The sequence below is a fragment of the Amblyomma maculatum genome, chromosome 8 (genome assembly GCF_055883805.1).
Source record: "Amblyomma maculatum isolate TAMU_Amacu chromosome 8, ASM5588380v1, whole genome shotgun sequence".
In the NCBI taxonomy this organism is placed as follows: domain Eukaryota; kingdom Metazoa; phylum Arthropoda; class Arachnida; order Ixodida; family Ixodidae; genus Amblyomma; species Amblyomma maculatum.
Genome location: NC_139351.1, coordinates 21,787,678 through 21,809,987, shown reverse-complemented (window position 1 = coordinate 21,809,987; position 22,310 = coordinate 21,787,678). Strand labels below are relative to the sequence as shown.

The 22,310-nt window shown below is 43.7% G+C and overlaps 1 protein-coding gene and 1 pseudogene across 1 annotated transcript; one reads left to right on the top strand and one right to left on the bottom strand.

Moving 5' to 3' along the window:
* Window positions 1–581: 581 nt before the first annotated feature.
* LOC146180694 (uncharacterized) lies at window positions 582–10,742 on the bottom strand (annotated as a pseudogene).
* Window positions 3,834–7,119, top strand: LOC146180695 (uncharacterized). Its single transcript, XM_084577822.1, has 3 exons — window positions 3,834–4,487; window positions 4,558–5,383; window positions 6,972–7,119. Exons 1-2 carry the CDS (start codon window positions 4,312–4,314, stop codon window positions 4,805–4,807), a joined length of 426 nt encoding a protein of 141 aa, XP_084433948.1. The 5' UTR covers window positions 3,834–4,311; the 3' UTR covers window positions 4,808–5,383; window positions 6,972–7,119.
* Window positions 10,743–22,310: the final 11,568 nt, after the last annotated feature.

Below are 22,310 nucleotides of genomic sequence, written 5' to 3'. Positions count from 1 at the left end.
TGGCCCCCTCCATTAGCTGCATAACCAATAGAAAAAGAAAAAAAGCTGATTTGCCCTTCAAAGTAACCTATGTGCAGCAGCAGGTCTTCTGGAATATCAATCATTATAAAAACCAGTCGACGTCAATGGCTGAAGCGGCCTTTTCTAATTGTATCTTAAGCCGTATCTAACTCTAAACACAATATGTTCTTTGAAAGGGTGCAGTAAGCAGTTGCACACCAAGACAAATACATGAAACAACTTATTACATTGCAAGCATATGCTCCACCTCATTGATTAGGGCGCTCGACTGCTGAACCCAAGGATGCGGAGTCGAAACTCTGCCTCGGCAGCTGCTTTTCGGTGGAGGCGAAAAGCTAGGCTCTTGTATGCTGTGTGATGTCGGTGCACATTAACAAACCTCTTCAAAATTTCCCCTCCATTACGGCGTCTCTCACAGCCTACTACATACATAGGTAAATGAGAAATCAAGACTGGGTGATAATGTGCACCTATCAACCATAAAATGTAGCAGTACAGAAACTATTGATCATGAAGTCAGTGCAATAGGCTAGCGGTGCAGTACGTGAAGGGGTGGCAGTTGCAGCTCATGACTGCTAAGTCCTTCCTTCATTTCACTCTGCTGACACAGCAAAGCGTGACTGGCGGTTCTGCACGCTTTCTTCCTTAGATGGTTTTGGGCCATGTTTTGCTGAGATGGTCTCATGGTGTGTGCTCTGGTACACAGCCTGGGCTGCAGAGTAGGATGGCCACTTGCGAACACACTCAAGCACGGAATCCATCAAGCCCAAAACATAAGCTGCAACAAAAAACGCCATTCAAGCTATGTTAAAAGCTGAAGTGAAATACAGTATGTTCTACTTCTAGCATTGTGAACAGAAAATACCAGCCATATACACATTGCAACGAACTTTTAAATCCGTTGAAGGTGGCACTCAGTACCTTTAAGGCAAAACTAGCGAACTAGAAATGCAAACAAAAAGCTAGTCCCACATACATGAACTCAGACGCAAGCTGGAAAAGTTTAAACACATGTGTGCCCTTGGTATGACTATTCAAAGTATTGCAATGATAGTGCCTGTACTAGAGTATAGAGCACTGAAATGTTTGACAATGCTAACAGCTACACACGCAATTTCATGCAGTGATTGTACTTTAATAATTTAGGTCTCTTGTCATAGCTTTCTTACTGTAGCTTGTCGATTCCTTTACAGGTGCTGCTGTCCACTGCTTTTCTGCCCGAGAAAATCGTTGGCTGTACCTTGGAGCCCCTTCACCATCAGTCATGGTACCTCTGTGGCTGTTATGGTTGTAATGTATAGCAGCAATCTGTATCTTGGAAGTAACAGAAAATGTTGGAGCATGTAAAATTGCATGAAGCAAAAAAATGCAGCCTATTTGTGAAGCCTCTGAATGTGGTCATTATACATATAACATGAAAAAAATCTGGGAATGACAACCCCAGTGCTTTTTTTCCCAATTGAAATTAAATTTGAAGCCTGTATTCCTTGCAGTACTCTGATCTCCCGTGTAAAAGTTTGCACCTGAAAGTGGTAGTTTTTCCGCAAGTGAATTTTAAAGAAAAGTGCCCCTTGACAGCAGCCACATCCCATGATCGAGCTATTTGCACGGGCACCCGATATTGTGATTATTGCTGGGTCAAGGTGGTTGGTAGGTGCAGTGCACGAGATATGCAAGCAGTTTTGCACCATCCCAGCATGCTTGATGTGATGTGTGTGCCATAGTGGTGGGTCACTGAAACTTTTATTGTGCGGTGGAGTACACCAATTGTTCCAGTGTGACGATGGCTGTAATCTACCATAGGTTTCCTAGTGATCACTAAGAACCTTTGCTACAGGTGGATGAGAGCTGTCCATCTTGCCAACTGAACTCTGAGCAAGCATCCTAGCTTGTGCTCAGAAGATTTTGCGCCTCAGTGTTGTGAAAACACTGCATATCTCAGAGAGACGTGATTATTTATTAGGAATAACATTAACATGATGAGCATCTGTACCTCAGTGAAACCTTTAGACTCGCGAATGCTTCTTTCTGGGGGAGTACGAAGGCAAGTTCTGTGGCAACATTGTTGAAATTCAACCTCCCATTGATGCCGTCAACTGAATGAGGCATGGCAGTGAAGAAGAAGCAGGTCATGGCAAGTTAAAAAAGGTTCAACTTCAATTTTAATTCAATTAGAAGTGGCCACCTGGGAAGAGTACACTCCGCGCAATTATATAGTAGCGATTCCGTTGGATGTTGTGTGCTCATCTGCATGAGCCCTGAGCCTAGGCTTATTCGGTGTGTCCTTGCAATTGGTTTTCATTAGGTAGAGGTGATGTGCAAGGAAGGTACATGTGAGTTTAGAACTATAATATGCTTCCTTATTTTTTTTTTCTGTACCTCTTGCTTTAAAAACCTGTTGTGAACAAAAAGCCGACACTGTTTGATTCCAAATAGTGCATTGGCAACTTTGGAAAATATTACGTGTGTTGACTGCAGTTTCACTTCTGTGAATAAACCATTGGAAGTCTGTGCCCATGGATTTGTGGCTTTTTGTTCTTGCTGTCCTTTTGGCTACCTCAATCACACCCTTATGCTTTTTTCCATGCAAGGTGAAATTCCTTTTGCTAACATGGACTGCAAATCTGAGGCACATTGCAGCTGTGTCACAGAAACTTTAAAATCATAAATTAAAACCAAATAGAGGCTCCACACAGCTGCCTATGCATAAAAGATGTGCGGCTATCGCTCTTATATTCAAATGAGAAAGTCTTGTAGTGTGCACTTGGAAATGTTTTCCTGATTTTTCCCTATATACAACCAGGAAGCGGCTGCCGGTTTCTCCTGCTCAAGCGGCCCACAACCACCATGCAAACATGCCTTTAGGTTTAGGCTATATAACTTAGCTTACTGGCATGAAAACTGCGGTAAGGAAATGAAGGCTGATCTGCCTTATTTTTGCACTGCTGTAAATTATGAACTTCCAACAACGCGTGCAGCTCACAGGCTAAATCAGACGGGTTACAACTAAAACAGGTGCAGAAATAAACATGTTACTTTATGGCTCTGGGCTTTTGTAATGCAGCAGTAAAAAAAAAAAACCAAGCTCGTAAACTAATGGCGAGAGCAATAATAAACACAGATCCACCCACCTCTTCCGTCGGTGTGCTTTGAATGAAGGTATGTAGGATTGTCGAACTGTAGCTGGCGAGAATTTCTCTCCAAAAGCTCGCCGTCCAGACAGACCTTCGAAAATTGAGCGTAAATTATTTGGGATGTCTGGCCTCGTGAGGACTCTGTGCACCGCAGCAATGTTCCAGCAGTAGATTCTCTCATGAATCGGCCGGCACTCGCTGCACGGACAGCTGTCAGCGGGAACAACACATTTTTTGTTCCTGCGATCGTATCGGAAATGCATGCATGTGGAATGACCTTACAACCTACGCGACCCGTCATGTGGCTGGCTCTCGCGGCGGTGGTTGCAGTACAGGTTTGGTATTATTAATTTTAACGCGCGAGCGTCGAGCGAACTGCTTGACGGCGCCTTATGATGGAGATAAGCATGCTACACGGCGAGAGTACGCGCACCCGCACGGAAAGAGAGCGTCGTCTGCTACACTGCTCCGATCACGAGAACACGCGCAGCACAGCGCATGCGCTCAAATGGCAAACGTGATTCCTTCTTTTTTTTTTCTATTACGAGAGGCTGCGCTGGGGACAAAACACGGTTAACATTAAAAAAAAAAACAGCAGCACAAGGAAAGCACCGCCTGAAATGCGAACCTTCTTATTTGAGGAGCTCTCTTTGAGGTGGGAACACGGTAAAAGAGATACCAAGGGAAGCACGTGTGCTCTACTGAGCGACGTCTCTTTTTTTTCGTGTCCGCGTGATCGGAGCAACGTAGCAGACGACGCTCTACATTGGTGCGCGAGCGCGAACTCCCACCGTGTTGCACCAGCAGTTTAGTCGACGCTCGTGCTTATTATTACAAATAATGGCGGCTCTACATGTGATGGGCTTAGGTAGGTACATGAACTGCGAGCCGTACGTCCGGCCGAAAATCGTCGAATTAGTCGCCTGTTCTCCGCGCTTCCACACATATCGGCAGCGCGGCTTCGGGTTCCGATATAATCCCTAGGTTTTTTTCTTTTTTGTTTGTTTAAAAACTGATCTAGGGACTTTAGGCTCCGACTTCTGCGAGACGCAAACCGAAACAGAAACCGCTGAGGCGCCTTGATGTGATATTGGCTGTGACACCATGCGGCGCGGCTCCGCATATTTTCGAATTACCGGGAGGCCATGCTGTCGACATGTCTGACAGTTCGGAGTACAGTTTCTCAGAGAACAGTGCGTCTTTAGACGATTCATTTCATGATTTCCTGCCGAACGACTCGCCCTTCATGTACGACCCACCGCCGCGGCAGCCAGCTGGCTCACATGACAGGTCGCGTGGACTGCAAGAAAGAGCCGCCCTGAACTCACAGAAGTAAGTACACGTGCATGCATTTCTTATACGATCTTCGGAACAAAAGTTTATGTGCTGTTCCCGCTGACAGCTGTTCGTGCGGCGAGTGTCGGCCGACACAATTTGATGAAAGACTCTGCTGCCGGAACATTGCCGCAGTGCACAACGTCCTCACGGGGCAATGCATCACAAGCAATCCTCTATTTTCGAAGCTCTGTTTAGATGGCGACCTTTTGGAGGTGAATTCTCGGCAGATACAGTTCTACAATCCGACATACTTTGAGCACGCCGACGAGAACAGGTGGGTGGATCCGTGTTTATATCGCTCATTTGAGGAGTGACATTCGCGAGCTTCTCAATTTTTTTTTTTTGTTGATGCATTACAAATGTTCACAGGCATTTTGTTTATTCGCTGTCTGTTTTAGTTTCGACACCTGTGATTTAGCTTGAGGCTGTGCTCGTTGCTGGAGGTTCGTCACAGCATGAAAATTACGACTGATTGGGCCTTTTTCTACATACCTGTCAAATTCTAGCAGCAACCAAAAATGATCATAATTTCGCTATGCAAAGGCTCATTTTCTTGTTCTGGAGTAAAATTTTAAACTTTGCATTTATTAGACATTTAAGAGAATAATTATAATCTGTTTGTAGCCAGCTCCATAGCACTCAGTGTGTTTGCATAGATGTAAGGGCAAGCTTCGATAATAAAATGGTATGGCGGATTCATACAGCATCCTTCATTCTCTGAATGTGATTTTCGTTTCAGGAAGCTGAGGTATACAGCCTATAGGTTGTTTGTATGGTGGGTGTGGGGCCACTTGGGCAGAGGGAATCGGCAGCCCCTTCCTGGTTGCGTGCTGGGAAAAATTAGGAAAAAATTTCCAAGTGCACACTATACGACTTTCTCGTGGGGATAGGTGAGTGATGCTTGCAGTATCTGATACATAAGCGGTTGTGTAGAGCCTCTGTATTAGCCTTCATTTCTGTTTTTGTTGCATGTGCCTTAGGTTTACTGTCCATATGATAGCAAATGAAATTTGATCTTACATGAAAATAAGCATAAGTGTGAAACTGAGGTACGGAAAGGACTGCAAGAGCAAAAAGACAACTCATGGGCACAGACTTCCAACTATTTATTCATAAAAATGAAATTGCAGCCAATTCAAAAGTGTCTGCTTTTTGTTAACAGGTTACTAAAGCAAGAGGTATAGAAAAAAAAATGAAAGAAGCATATTATAGTTCTAAACTCACATGTACCTTCCTTGCACGTCACCTCTACCTAATGAAAACCAATTACAAGGACACACCGAATAAGCCTATGCTCAGGGCTTATGCAGATGAGCACAGAACATCCAACGAAATCGCTATTATATAATTGCTCGTAGTGTGCTCTTGCCAAGTGGCCACTTCTAATTGAATTAAAATTGAAATTGAACCTTTTTTAACTTGCAATGGCCTCCTTCTTCATTGCCATGCCTCATTCAGTTGACGGCATCAATGGGTGGTTGTAATTCAACAACGTTGCCACAGAGCCTAACTTCGTACACCTCCAAAAAGAAGCCTTTGCAGTCCAAAGGTCTCTCTGAGGTACAGATGCTCATCATGTTGATATTATTCCTAATAAATAATCACGTCTCTCTGAGGTATCAGTGTTTTCACAACGTTGTGGCATAGGATGTTCTGAGCACAAGCTAGGATGCTTGCTCGGAGTCCTGTTGGCAGGGTGTACAGCTCTCATCCACCTGTCGCAAAGGTTCTTAGTGATCACTGAAAACCTATGACAGATTACAGCCGTCGACAAACAGGAACAATTGGTGTACTCCAACGTACAACAAAAATTTCAGTGACCCGCTACTGTGGCACACACATCACATTAAGCATGCTGGGATGGTGCAGAACTGCTTGCGTATCTCGTGTACTGCACCTACCAACCACCTTAATCCAACAATAATCACAGTATCGGGTGCCTGTGCAAATTTCTCAATCATGTGATGTGGCTGCTGTCAAGGGGCACTTTTCTTTAAAATTCGCTTGCGGAAAAACTGCGTCACTTCCAGGTGCAAACCTTTAACACAGGAGATGAGACTACTGCAAAGAACACAGGCTTCAAATTTAATTTTGGTCAGTGAATATCGAAAATCTACTGGAGGTGCCCTGTAAGTGTGTAGTTGCTTTTGTTTGCAACAAACACCAGTGGAAATTACAAGGAACAGTTTTGCAATCTTTATGTTAGATACAATGTGGAGGCATTAGCTCTTATATTAGCACTCCCTGCACCCTCACCTGTCATTATCACGTACAGTGTTATTACGGCATAATTAAATTATTTGTATTTGTTAGTGCAGTTTGAAACCATTGTGCTCATGTTATTGCATGCATTGCTGCCTGCAACTGTTTTAGTACATGAGCCATGTCTTTTAGCAAAACAATTCAGTATGTACTTGAAACCTCTAAGCATCCACCAAAAGTACGCCTCTCCTACTTACTCACCCTTTTCACTTTCAGAAGCAGCAAAAAGACAAAAAGTGGTGCCGAAGTGAAATTCAGACAGACTTGGGAATCCAGTGCAGTTGCAATAAAAATTTTACGAACACTCACCTTGCAAGCATCCCTTCATATGAAAATTTGCTGCTCTTTGGGGCAAAGTGAATGATTAGGCTATGGAATGCTTCTAGTCCATATGTTTGACTGGAGTGCGATGCATGCACAATGTCCTTCAGAAGGTGTGGTGATTGCAAAATGGCTTTCATTCTGCAAAAGGATTCTGAACCTGGAAAAAGAATGTAAACAAATGTTACGAGATGAACTATGCACAACAGAACACATTCTTTTCGCATAAAGAAATGTGAATAGTAAATTTGGCTGCCAAAAAATAAATAAATTGGAAACAAATGTCAGCACAGCAACCAAGACTGTAGGGTAAGAAACTAAGTGAAGTTCCTTCAACTGGCATATTGCGGCCATTGTAGCCCATCACACACTTTTGAGTGTGTTGCAGGCTGATCAGCTTTTGCAAAAAAATTCCTCGAGCAATTATGAAGAGATATATTATCATACCCTCAATCATCCAGTCTCGTTCAGGGATGGCCTCATGATAACAAGAAGGGTGGAGTGGGTCTGGGTGGTGGTGCACATTGATTACATGGCATATTATCGAAAGCCATCTCGCCAGAAACAGCTTCTCATTACCACCACTGTTCGTAGCGCACCAGTATAGGTGGCGAATAATTGTCTTCTTCCAGCCCAAAACAATGGTGTGCTGTTCCAGGCAGCCCAAAGCTGTTAGCTTCTTCTTGAGCCCTATCAAAAGAAAGCCGTTTTATAATGTATGAAGAATAAGAGAGGTATAAACTAGTTTGTGCATGCTTAACTAGTAGCCTCCGCTGATAACTTACCTTTAGCAATGTGCCAAACATCAAACAGGTGGCGGACTTTGGGGTGGCAGTTTCTCATGAATGCTTTGATTTCACTATGGCGGTCGGTCACCAAGCTTGTTATCATAATTCCTGCATCAATCAGGTGTTTCAATGCCCTTCCTAGGCCCTTCTTCTCCATCCGACTGCTTGAGGTGACTTCAGTAGACTGGGAAAAAAACAGGCAAAACATGAAATTAAATAAAGCAGCCAAATGCATAAGCATACTTGTGCAGTTTACTAAACCTGCCCATGGTCGGACTTGAGCAATGGCGGTGTGCGCTTCCATACAGCCTGCATAATTGCTGCAAATACAATGGAAGGTCTATCTGAGTTTCCCTCTCTGCTGCTGCTGCTGCTAGGGGCATGACGGACCTAGCCTCTCCTGGCAGCTCACTTTTGTGGCTTTCGCACATAGGCTTTCGCCGAAATATAAAAAACATAATGCAGAGGGCTCATCTACGTCAAAATAAACAAATAAAAACGTGAGCACAAGTAAAAAAAAAGTTCAAACTTCATAACATATTTTCTTCAAAAAGCTGGCTCTAAAAATTGTAAAAAAGGGAAATCGCCCTCCCGTTTCATAAAATTGGCAAGCGTTGAGATGCGGGCTAGTTGGTTGCTCGTTGTGGATTAAAGAGCGCAAATGTACCCTCCATTTCTACCTATCTCTATCTATTTATGTGCTGTTTATTCTATTATAAATTTAGGCTGAGTACATACATACTGAGGGATGGAGATACTGCACTTTTATTTCCAGTTCTCATCTCTCGCAGCATGTAGATACGATGCAAGGCTGGCTCACGACCTAATAGACAATCTCTTAAACAAGCTTTGGTGAACGCAAGCATGGAAAGACAGACTCAACGGGTGAAAGTTTTGGTTTCCGATTAGCTGTGTAATGTGTGATTTCTTGAAGGGTGAGCTGCATGAACAGTCCATAATCGAGTAATATATGCAAGTTGGCACAGGTAAAAAAAGATAAGTATTTTTTTATGTCATATGACAAATATAAGCTGCCACTGATTTAAAAGGACATGCCCGGCCATGAAAAAGTCCAAAGAAAAGTCCGACCATGACCAGCCTTTCTCTTCCTGGAGTATTTAAAGCATAACAAAGGAACTAACACAGAGTGAATGTTGTAGCATTACATATACCCTTTTGCATCATGGAAGAGTTAAAAGAGTTAATCATTATTAGCAGCAACATGCTGATACTTTGTAAGCACATGCCTTCCTGCACATATGTATTTGTTCAATTCGAACTGAAGTTTTATGTGCAGCATGACTACCCATAACTGAGGCCATATGAACCCTTCATATAGACAAAGCATGTTGATAAGTTTAAATGCTGCACTGTATGCACCTTCAAGATTGGTGCTTTGACAAGAAGCATCCTTTCAATTTCATGAAATAACAAAAGATTCTAACCTTCACAAGCTCAATGTGCAGTACTTTGTTCAAAGTGGAGTCCATGAGTGAGTAGGCGCAAAAATCTGCTGAGTGCCCAGGAGAATCGCACCTGCCATCACCCGCCAAACAGAAGGCTGGCCTCTTAATGGCTCCATGAGTTTTTGTTGCTCTGACTGCCATGTCTGGAATAGAAAGCAGAATAAACGAACTAGATTTATGAAAGTATCCATAATGCCTTCAAAAAATGCTGCTCTCTTAAAAGAAACAGATGAGTGATTGCTGCTTAATGAGGCCTCTTGTCTACTTGGTTGATACCAGCACTTGGTGTGAATTGAAAGAACCTAGACTTCCGAATTCACATCTTTAGAAGACATTGTCTGTGCTCCTACATGCAATACACATTTCTCCCTTGCATGATTATAACAGCATAAATCTGTGGAAAACCTTAACAAAAGGTGTCTATGCTCAGCGTTTAACCAAATGTACCAAGTCATGTTATGCAACGGAGAGTGAGAAAGACCTAGTAGTCTTTGACGGTTCACTCATTTTATGAGGTACAAATCCTAACTAGTCTCCCATCTGATCTATGTTTGAATACTCTTGCAGGAAACCAAAAAGTGCATTTTATTTGCAAATGCGTGATAATTGAAATGCTGTAAATTCTCTTGAAATTGCTTGAAGCAGCACACCATTGTTTTGGGCTGGAAGAAGACAATTATTCGCCACCTATACTGGTGCGCTACGAACAGTGGTGGTAATGAGAAGCTGTTTCTGGCGAGATGGCTTTCGATAATACGCCATGTAATAGATGTGTTTATCACTGCTGTTTCAAAATGAGGTAACAATGTCACCATAGATTTCATTTCCTTGCTTTTATTTTTTCAAAGATTGTGGCAGCTTTATTTAGTAACTGAGAAAAGGTTAAACAGAACAAGATGCCAAACAGATGAGAGTCCCTTTCAGCAGCTTTAGAACTCTGCTTTAATGAGTAGTAGCTGGACTCCTGCTGAATTATTTTGTGCCTAAATTTGCTATAAGAGTTTAAAACTGCAGTATGTGAACAAACACCTTTTCATACGAACCTGCTGCACTGCTGGAATAAGGTAGTACCATTGAAACTCGAAGTACTGAGTTTTCTGCAGTGTTTGCACTCCCATCACCGACATGAGCCTCATGATCTTAGTAGGACTGCTGCCAGTGAAAAGGATTGCAGAGCAGAAGAGGATATTCCCCACCGGCTTGTCGCCAATTACCGGCTGGCTATACCATCTCTTCGTGTGAGCAGGAGCTATGGGACAGGTTATGGTAGCAGCAATCATAGTCCCAGATGCCACAATCTTGACATCACAGCCCTTGGCCCCACAGACCTGGCAAATGCTGAGCAATTCCATCAGATTTGTGTGAAACACAATGTATTTTTTGTCATCCGTGCCTCCCTCTTGAGGAGAATCCAGTGGATGTAACCTGCACAATTTCGAATGCACACTGCATGGTAAGGACACTGTTTAGGTTAAGCCAATACATCCCTGCTCATGGATGCCTCACAAATATATCAACTACTTACTCTGATTTACTGTCCTGTTCATCACAAATGTATGATGTGTCCACAGTTTGCTCTCTGCAACATGGAAATGCTTGTTTTAGAGTAAACCTTGGTGATGTATAAAACAACTTAAATCTTGAAGTTGCATCAGAACAACTGCATGTAGAGTATCATGAACACAAAGACCAGGCTTCATAAATGACCCTATATGCACTATTTACTAATATATATATATATACATATATATATATATATATATATATATATATATATATATATATATATATATATATAATTTAAAAAGCTAATTTTTCTGTGCGACAGAAAAAAGTTTCAGGGACACAATAAGAAAAAAAATGCACCTGTTAATTGCTTATGCTTGTTTACAAACAGGCATTATATAGTAGCATATCCAGTTATAACAAAAACTGCAAAGCTCAGAGGCACACCTACAATTTTAAAATGCACCTTTACTTGTATTGAGCTGTAGTATTGCAGCACTTTGGTTGTAATGCTGTGCAAAAAAAAAACATCACAGCGATACACTAGCCTTACTGCTGTTATATACCTTCTTCAGACCTAAGCACCTGTCAGCATAATTGAAAGATATGTATATAATCTCAATGTTCCTAACAGCACACAAGAGAATTTGCATCCATAAGACCGAAAGTACATTTTTATGACCTTCCTCAATGCTCAGTTCTACTACATTCTATGCCTTTGGGAACATGCAATATATTATGATACATATGCAGATAAACATGCAATCTGAGGTGGCATTTTGTGCTAGTAGGTGTAACTAAGTGGTGTGAACAAACTTCACATCGCTTATTGTGTACTGTTTCTCCTGTTCTCCTGCACAGTACTGCAAATAAGCTGTCCTTTGATAGCAGGAAGGTAACCAGTACACAGCAATGAACTTTGAAGATTTTCAAGATTGACTCTACACAATTACTGTTACTTACAGATCATCATCATCATCACCACTGTCTGAATCACTGGAACCTGAGTTGTCCGTCCAGAGACAATTTTTCCTGAATGAATAATGCATTATGAAGACAACTACACATTATCCCATTTCCCTCAGTAAAGACATGAGGATAAAAAAAAAACTTTTCTTCAGATTTCTTGTTGGTAACTTCGTGATGTCTAGATTAAAAGCCAGGACCAGTGTGCACCAAGAAGTCTGACTTTACAGACTTAGCCAAACAAAATGGCAAACAGATTTCAAGGTGTGGCCAGAGTGATCATCATAAAAGTAGTAATGTTAATTCATGGTACTGAGTGAAATCTTAGCTGGTGTATGCTTCAGCCACAAAAGCATCCACCCATGCACAGTCATGCAACTACAAAGGAAGGCTTTGTAGATTTCTTAAAGTCATTCCAGCTGATGAAACAGGAGCTGGGTCTAACTAAAATATACTGGAATCATGGATTAAGATGAACTTTTTCGACTGCAAAGATTTCAAGAAACAGTACTGTCATTCGTAGATGCAATGCCTAGGCAAGTTTCACCAAAATATATTTCAGAAAAGCAAGTCTCAAAAATAGCACAGACTAAAAGTGCAATCATGAACTGAATCTTTATCATCCAAATCAAAATTTTTGAAATCTTGCATACCTGTATTCATCAAAGGGGGGAGCACTAACACCAGGTACCGGACTCGAGCATCTGGGATCAGGCTGTTCTAAGTGTCCTTGCACATGGAATGTATCTGTCTGGGTGGCACTGTCCTCTGTTGAGCTTAAATGAACTTGCGTGCCTGTAAATTAGAATAGTACAGTCATACAGTGGTTTATTACTGAGTAAACATGTGCTCACCAATAGATGTCATTTGGACCAATGCCTGCACTGTCTTTGAATATTTCTGGACAGATGTTCGCACTGAAGAATTTTTTGTGCGTGGCACAGATGCCCCAGAAGTGCCTGGCTCACTACTGTAGAACGTTGAATTTTGTTGGCCGATTAGGTCCAAGTTCTCTACTGGCTCTTCGTCTGCGATGGCCGAATCAGTAGGGCACACATACTGCTCTGTGTTCTGCACTGCCTGTGCTTCAGCGGTGACAGCTTCATCATCAGGACTGTTTCCATTTGTGGTCTGTGCTGGCTCTTCCTCTGTGCTGCCTTCACCAACAGGGCATGTAGGTTCATCGGTGCCTTCCACAAGCTCCCACTCACCGCAGGCATCCTTGACAAGCAGTTAAAAATAAGAGAAAACTATTCAGAATGAAAAATTTTGGGGGCACTTAATTATCATTATGTTATGACAACATATGACATCTCTCAGTCTCAGCAAGTCACTCAAACAATTTCTTTTTGCTGAGTCATTCTTAGCCATTTTCAATAGTCTTACTCTTAATACAACTTTATTTTAAGTCAGTTTATGTTGACTTTTTTGTGTGTACACAACCTTTGCCGGGTGCTGGCTTTTGTTCACAATGGGGCTACTATTAATTGCGAATGCATTAAAATAGCACAACAAATACCTATTAATGTAGTGAGCAGTACTATCACAAGGAGGCTATCAATGTGATAAGAAGCAAGATGTAGGGGAGGTGCACGGTCTTCTATAACTGCCTTTCTCTCGGGAAACGAATTAAGTTAAATTTCAGAAGTTTCATACAACCAGAAACAGCGATGTTGGATCTCCCGTCACTCGAGTCAGTAAGCGTACCGCTGCCAAATCGTATTTTATTGCACGCCGAGAGCGTGTAAGTATATATAAGTATACATATGTACGTAAAAGACATGTAACTTGCTCGCGTGACGCACAAAATGCCATATTTGGCATGTGCACATCGAATATCTTATATTCGCTTTCACAAAACTGTCAAAACAAAAATAGACAGCGAAAACGGATGTGAGCGCCTCGTAACAGCTTTGTGACCTAGGTTGCCAAGTTCATAGTTGAAGTGGAGCGATTTGAGCGAGTTGGTAGCGATTCATTGCAACGAACAGCGCGACGGGGACTAAAGAAAGGTCGACACAGAATGAGCGCATTTTTTTTTAATACAGAAACTGTTAAGACGTGGAATACAGCCCATTGTACAAGAAATGTGTTGTAGAAGCGGAGCGATTTGGGCGAGTTGTAGCGATCCATTGCAACGAATAGCGCGATAAAATACGGGGGCTGAATAAAGGACGACACAGGAAGAGCGCTTCACAACAGTTGTCGATAGCTCAGCTCTCTGAAGTTGCAGAGGACTAAAATACTTGGCGCACATCTGCAGACCGGAGGCAAAATGGTAATTTGTTTTGCGCGCTGCTCAGGCGCCAAAACCGTAGCTCGAGCTACGTCGGTTTTGCCGCCTGAGCAGCGATCGCCTTGCATTCGGTACAAAGTTGCGTGTTTAAAAGAAGGAACCTTTTCTTTGCACCCCCAATTAGGTCAGAACTGAAATTAATATGACGACTTACCTCTTTGCGTTTCCTTTTTATTGCAGCTCCTCGGTATATGGGAGGTTTAGCAGACGCATTGTAGGCAAACACAGTAGGCACGGCATCAGCCTTCAGGCGCCTCCTGTAGCCTGGCTTCACCAGCCCGAACATTTCCTTCAGATGCACACTGTCTTTGAAACATTCAGGAGTGGTGAAATGCGCCGAGCAGATCAAGCTCCTTGGACTTGGAGACCAATTGGCACGCCGAACAGCATGAACCCTTTGCGCCCGCAACTTCGGCTCGGACGGGAAGGCGTGAAAAGAGACCTCCAGCCTTTTCTTTGAAGTGTTTGCGCATCCCACAGCACAACAGAAGCACCCACCCCCGCCCATCGCGGGAGTAATAAAGAAATCGCTCACAAAATGCACTGATCACTACTCGCCGCTGTCAACAGTCAACATACGGGCAAAAAGTACCGCTACGGCGGGCCACGAGCGAGCGGGTACTGAGTGTGACGTCGCAAAGAGGCAAGCACAGTGTTGCCCGTTGAAAACGCTCCTCTTGAGGTCACGATTTGCTCAGGCATGCCCGTAACTTTAAAATTGATTTGCATAAAAACTACAAACCGCACAGCTGTAAAACCTGGTGTGAAAGTTCATAGGAGAGAGAAAAACATGGTGTAAAAATTTTATTCAAATTGGTGGACCTCGAAAAATCCCCGGAGTTGCCCTTTAAGGAAACTAGATCTCGCTTGCGTTATTATTACAAGAACACTTGCCCTGTCGTAAGTCTTGTGAGAACCAGCAACTGCCAAAGTAACTACACCGTTAAAGTTGGAACTAAAGTATTTTCCATACCTATAGGGTTCATGGGAAACGTTTAAATCGGCACTTGCCTCTAATAGAGTTGATTTCACCTCAAATGAACTATAATGCGCAAACATCTCGAGATAAGTAGCTACAGGCTATATTCTTGCGTTATAAAATGTAGGTGCGTAAGCCATCCCTAACTGAAACAACTGGTCATGCATTAGACGTACTATATTGTATATCTTTCCTGGTGTTGTAGGAAATATACAAAATGTACGGAGAGAGGAGGCAATAAATGCATGGTTCGAGCGACCACAACATTGCTCTCGCAGATTTGATGGCTGTACTTGAGAATGTGAGGGAAAACCCGAAAGAGTTAAGCCTATATACTAGGGCTAACTGCTAGGTTAGCAAGCGCTGCCTTTGAGACTTCAAAATTTTGTATACCCTTGTGTATAATATGAATATAGGATACCTGTAGAATATTCTGACCAGAAGCTGTTTACGTACATGAAGTGTTTATACCGTCTAGAATGATATCATCTAAGACCGCTTGAGGCAAAACCATGGTTTAACGCTCAGTTATGTGCCCTACTTCGAAAGCAGCGCCATCGCATCGAAGATACAATGAATCTGATTAGCCGGCGTTTCTGACCTTACTTAAAGCAACACAAAATAAAAGGAAACAAAAGTTCAGCATTGAAAAGGACTTGTACATTTGATGTTTAGGCGATAGGCTTGTCAAGGAGAAATACATTTCGGAGGTATGTGAAACGCAATGACAAGGAAAAGAACCCGGTGCAGGCTTTGAAAATACTGCGGCGATCGTTCATCACAATGGGGTAAAAGCCAAACCCTTTAAAAGTTTTTTCCCTTCTGTGTCCGCCCGTTTAATGTGCGTTTTCTTTTGCACTGTCCGGGAAATTTACCTCATTACGAAGGTAGTGTTTTTGTTAATGCGGTACGTAAATTATTAAAGAATCTGAATCAGGCCAAGGCGTGTTGTCTTGATGACATTCCTGCCGCAACTGTAAGATATTGCGCGGATAAACTATGCTTTCACTTCACGATTGCTTCAAAATGGCAGCCGATGAGGCCTTCTTGCCACGTACTACAACTTAGAGTATGATGTTCCCATTTTTAAGAGCGATATGCGTTGACAACTGCAGACCCGTTTTCGTATCTAGTATCCCCTACAGAATAATAGAGTATATAATATACAGCTGCGTCATGAATAATCTCCCAAGTTCAGCCAACATGGTTTCAGGCAAAGGTTACTACATAGCAGGTAGACTGCTACTCCGATTTCTCAATTGATAAGCAACTATTTGTTGTCTACGTTTTTGTTAGGTTTCCGGAAAACATTTAATTTACTCTAGCATAGTCTCCTGCTTACCAAATTAGAAGCTTTTAAGCTGGATTATCAAATAAATAACGGATTGCCGCACATTTGTCATTAGGGAGACAGGCTGTCTTTCTGAGCGTTCGCTGTTGGTAGGTACTGATAATACTTCATCTGGTAAACAGAGTATCATTTAGAGTGATTTTTGATTGGTTTTGTTGTTTATAGTGTAACAAGAGGCAATTCTAATTCTCTAGTCTTGAAAGATGATTTAGAAAGCACAAAAGGCTGGGTTGCGTTTCGAGACATGCCATTAAGTATGAATAAACTGTTCCCGTCACCTTTTAAATAAAAACGTAATACCCATACTAAAGGAATACAATACATGACATTGCGTTAATCCCGAGTAAGAATCCAAATATACCGGGTGTCCCAACTAACTTGAACCAAGGGATACAAAATAATACATTTGAGGTGGGTCAGTGGAACCAATTGCATTCAACTGCCAGCCTCCTTGCGCACTACAGGCGATTTTTTGTTTTGCAATTACTTAATTAGCTAATTATGTTAATTTTTCTAATTTATTAAATATCGACTTTAGACCAAACATGTGAATTGGAAACTTGTAGAGCACCTTCTGAAACCCCCATTCCAATAATTCCAATAAAGAAAGTCTCACGCGTATCTTTTTTTCTGGACTCAAAAGAAAGTCCGCGAAATACAAATAACACCACGTGACTAGTGCATTTGTGCGCCGCGATAGTGGTGCTCTCAGTCGCGGTTCGAGCGAACGAAATTAGCTGCGGCCGTGTCTCCTATGCCCCGTTAAAGCGGCAGGCCGATATGCCTGCGATGGCATCTTCGCCCGCGTCCGACAGCCGTCCCACGTGATGGTGCAAGTAGCACCGAGAGCGGCGAGCCGACAGCACCGGGATTCTAAAAAACTCTCCTTCTCTCCATCAGCGAACTTTACGGCAAACGGATGAGCGATAAGGTATCAGCCACTGAATCTGCGCATACAGGCTTGGGTAAAGGGGCGAGATGACATCTGACTCGACTAAAATTGACTAAAATTGGCGCTGCACCTTCATTTGCCGGTTCTTTATCGTCATCCGCCTGTCGTGATGTAGGCTGCTGCGGTGCACAGGCTTGGCCAAGATCGCGGTGACGACGGGCGAGCTCGAGGTCGCTCCAACCATCGCCAACATTTCTGCCTGCCGCTGCAACGGGACCATCGAGTCACGGCCGCAGCTAATTTCGTTCGCTCAAACCACGACTGAGAGCACCACGATCGCTGCGCTCAAATGCGCTAGTCACGTGGTATTATTTGTATTTCGCGGGCTTTCTTTTGAGCCCGGAAAAAAAGATACACGTGAGACTTTCTTTATCGCAATTAATGGAATGGGGGCTTCTGAAGGTGCTCTACAACTTTCCAATTCACATTTTTGGTCTAAGGTGAATATTTATTAAATTAGACAAATTAACATAATTAGCCAATTAACTAATTGCAAAACAAAAAATTGCCTGTAGTGCGCAAGCAGGTTGGTAGTTGTATGCAACTAGTTTCACTGACCTACCTCAAATATATTATTTTGTAACCCTTGGTTCAAGTTAGCCGGGACACCCGGTATATATGAGTCTTTATTCCACCTGATTTACAATGAAGCAGGCATGTTAAGTACATTCTGAATAAGATACCATCAATTTTGGATTTCTTGAGTAGGCATTTACGTACTCTATCTAGTAACATTAAAATTAATAGATATTTTTGTAATCGTGACCAATAGTTGAATATGGATATATTGTTTTGATACGCACAGAGCTGAGCTTATAAGCAAATACGACAAGCCTAAAACTCACTTTTTTGGATGTCTTACACTCCACTAGAAATTAGGAACAACTTAGCGCGATAGCAGCATAAAGATAAGTTTATTTGACTTCCAGATTAAAGAAAAACATTCCCTCAATCCTACAAACACAAAAGGTATAGCAGTGTAGAGGCTGTGCAATGAATCGGCTGCGGATGAAAAACGAAAACGACCGAAAATTTCGTTTAAGACCTGCACTATAGACAACATTTATACTCGGCACGAGATAGTTTTAAACAAAGACAAAAGGAGGGGAAGATAATGCACACACAACAAATATTAAACAGGCAATCAGCATTTACACTATGCGAAGTGCAGTACTCTATGAGTGGGTGCGCCACTCGGCTTCCGAAACGGATATGAATGGGGCTGACCAGCGTCGCAAGAAAGTACTTCAACGCCAACTGCAATTTCTAAAAACTCCCACCGAGTAAGGCTCAGTTTTCTGAGTAGCTGAAAACTTGGCGAGTTGTCATCTTCCGCTCACTTCGGCCAGGCTACGACGCTTTCATAGCACAATCATTGCAGTAGCAATGAAAAAGCACTCGTACATTAAACACTAAGCGAACTTCTACAGCTCGGGCGAACACTGAACATTTTGTAGATGAGACTCCACAGGGTTAGCTCCACAACACTGTCCTCGTGAGCACGTCGCTGCGCCTACATTGCGTCGCAGTTAGATTAGCGTTAGTTAGTTACGAAGCCTGATTTTTCGAAGCGCTTCCTTGTCAGAAGAACCTACAAGCGGCAATGCCACTCAAAATCCTGAGCTTCTTGCAGCAGTGGGACGACCGCGAATGTTTTCCATCGTGAGATGCCTTTGCTGTCTCGTCTGGATGCAGGTCTGGGACAGCTACAGCTGCGCTAATTCGGATAAGTGTACTTTCTTTGATATATGCTTCTGGAAACTGACTATCCCACAACCGGAAAGGTCGGTTGACAGTTTGTAGAATAGTATGAGCCGTTTGGCTTGTGGCCCCTTGTGCCGATCCATTATAAACAGACAGTTTCTCGTGCGTAGCCAGTATAAGGCTAGGAACTGACCCCTATATACCGCAGTGGCCAACAAGTCCCCCAGTGACTTGGTGGCAAGGGCCAAGACGGCATGCGAATGCATCCCCCCCAACTTGTCGCGTTCCGTGCCCAAGAATTGGCGAGATACCGGAACCGGCTTCCCGCTCAAAAGTAGCTGACCTGCAAGCGAGTTGAGCCTGCTAACCATGCGGCGGGCATCAAAGCCACGCATGCTAAGAAGCAAGCGTATACCGCACAAGTATGAAAGAACCGCACTTATGATGCTGAGTGAATGGCCCAGGTCCGCGATCAATTGCACTGCACGCTGCGTGTACGAGACGATATCTTCAATTGGTCTCGGCGACACGCCTGGTGGCTCGAAAACGACGCCAACCACACGCACGCCATCAACACATTGCGCACTATCATGTAACGGGCCTCGGAACAAGCCGCAGCTTTTAACTTGGAAATACACTGTGTTGAGCTTAAACCCCGCGTATATCGACCGCGTATGCGGAGACAGAACTACTTGCTGGCCCCTGCAGAGCAAAGACTCGAGTGGAGGGTTGGTCCTCTACTGCGCAAATAAGATGGTCAAGCAAAGGATAAAGAGAGTGGTCAAAACAAGGCATCAATGCCGCACTGCTCGCATCCCGTCCAGATTTCCACTGAGCACTCCGTTCACCCTCAGCGGACAGGACAGACCCAAGTACAAGGTGGCTATAATGTTAAAGAATCCGTTCGGAAAGCCCAAACGTGACAGGATTGTCATATAGTAGTCATGCTCGACTTTGGCGAAGGATTGCTTTGGTCTAGGGATATGAAGGTCCCGCTCATTTCCTTGGTCTGTTTTGTAAGACAGATGGTTTCGGGTCAGAGCTAAAGAAGACTGGATAGTTCTGCCGATGACATAGGAGCTCAGAGCGAACTGGCTACGTTCCTAGACACAGCTTCAGGCGATCGGTTAGTATGAAGGCGACCAACTTATAATCTGTGTTAAGTAACGTGATCTGCCGACACAAGCTTAGGTCTGAGAGGATGTTTCCAGGCTTGTGAACCAAGATAACATGTCATGACGAAAAGAAAGATGGTAATAGAAGAGACATCTGGGCGAGTTGGTATGGGGAGAAAGATGGCTTCGGCCTGCCAAGCAGCACTGAGTTTACTACCAATTTCACTTGGTCCACGAGAATGTCTAAAAAAAATGGCAGAATAGAATCCGGCCAGGATTCCATCCCGATCAGGGGCCGAGGATACATTTACCCCAGCGAGCACCACCCGCACCTCTTTTTTAGTGACTGAATCACGTAGCGCTTTCTGATTTATTTCAGTAGCGGTGGACGCGCCGCACGGCTTCTTCACCCTGCTTTGGACATTTGCCGCTCGGTTTGATGTTCGGAAGAAAACAGTCATGCGAAATCTGTCACTAAAACTCTCTAAATGTTGGATGGGGCATCGGAGTACCGTCCATCTGGCGACACAACACTCTCAACTCGTGAAAGGCTCATGTTTTCATTTCCACCCTTTCGCGCTCTAAGGAGCTCGTCGAGTGTTATGTAAAACGACCTCCACGTGGCGGACGGATTGGAAGAGCCCTACGCTAGGATTCTGTAATATCTCAAGCGCAGCATTGCGAGGTGCTCGCTCGAGAAGAGCCTCTGCGTTCCTCTGGCCTCAGTTATGCGACATTTGGCGTGTAATGTCAATGAATTCTCCCATTATCTTAGTGCGTCTCGCCTTCCGCTCTCGCAGAAGAAATTCCCGCAGTTGGCCTTCAAATCATCACACCCGTCGAAGTACAGGTGGTCGACCGCCGGCAGTGTTGTCGCCAGTGTCTGGCTGATGGAGGCCAGACTAACCTCATCGAGCAATAGTGCAGGATCCATGCTTCACCTACTCTGGTTTGCTGACCACCCGGGAGAGGCGTTCAAGCGCACCGACACGGGCGCGTGAACGCTGATGTTCCCAATCTCGGCAGTAGGTTAAGACCCTCGCAAGCGCTGAGGCGTGGTGTGAGGGCGCGTGGCGCGTGTAAACCGAGTGGAGATGGCTAGCAGAGGATCCGCGCTACCGCATAGCCAAGAGAGCGTCATCAATAACTGTTTACACGCGTCAGTGACTCTAAGCCGGTCTACTAGGCACGTGTGTTCTCGGACCTGGTAGCTCAAAATTCCTTGGCTTGGGCCACGAACGTCTGGCCATGAATCAAACCCACAGTAGAAATGCCGACGGGTGCACACTACAGTTGTGTAATAGTTACCACCAATTTCTTTAAAAATGTTTTTGCTGCGTTTAGCTGGTGCTTGCACTTTAATAAAGCGCGTCTCAGGACTTTCTAGGAATGTAAGTATGGCATGCAAATCAGGACCATACATTGTTCTACACGCGTTTGTCAGGAACACAACGCCAACACCGCATGATTGGCAGATGGCAAGGAAGAAAAAAGCCTCCACTTGGAACCGAGTACGAAAATACAACACTTCCGCCGAGGTGCGCAAATTTCATTCTTGCAAAAAACTATGTACGCGTCAATTGAGGGAGCAAGGTGCAACACTTCTCGCTGCTAAACGGGGTTTCTAAAATATCTCACATTGTAGGGAATGAAATGATTGACCATAGTAAGAAAAAAACTACCGCTTACAAGTGAACAAACACAAGAACAAAAATACATTTCACCCACCCACAAGTCGTGCAGCGTTGAGGAATAGGTGATTCAGACGACAATTATGGAAGACCTGAAGGCGTCGATTGTCACTAGGATGAGGACTTCATGAGAGAGGGCGCGACAGGCAAGCAGATTAGGCGCCGATGCTCGGATGGTGGACTAGCGGCGCATGAAGATGATGGCTCCGTCTTCTCACTCGTTCCTTTAGCAACCCCGCCCACTCCGGTTGAGGCACTAGTGAAGGTGAAAGATGCTGAAGGTAGACATCTACACGTTCAACTATGCACCAATGCCCAACACCAATCCCTCTGCGCTGGTACATTATCACGTCTATTTTTGCCAAAGGGGCATCGGCTCCTGCTGTCGACACTGGGAGCCAGCCGCTAACAGCGTGAGCC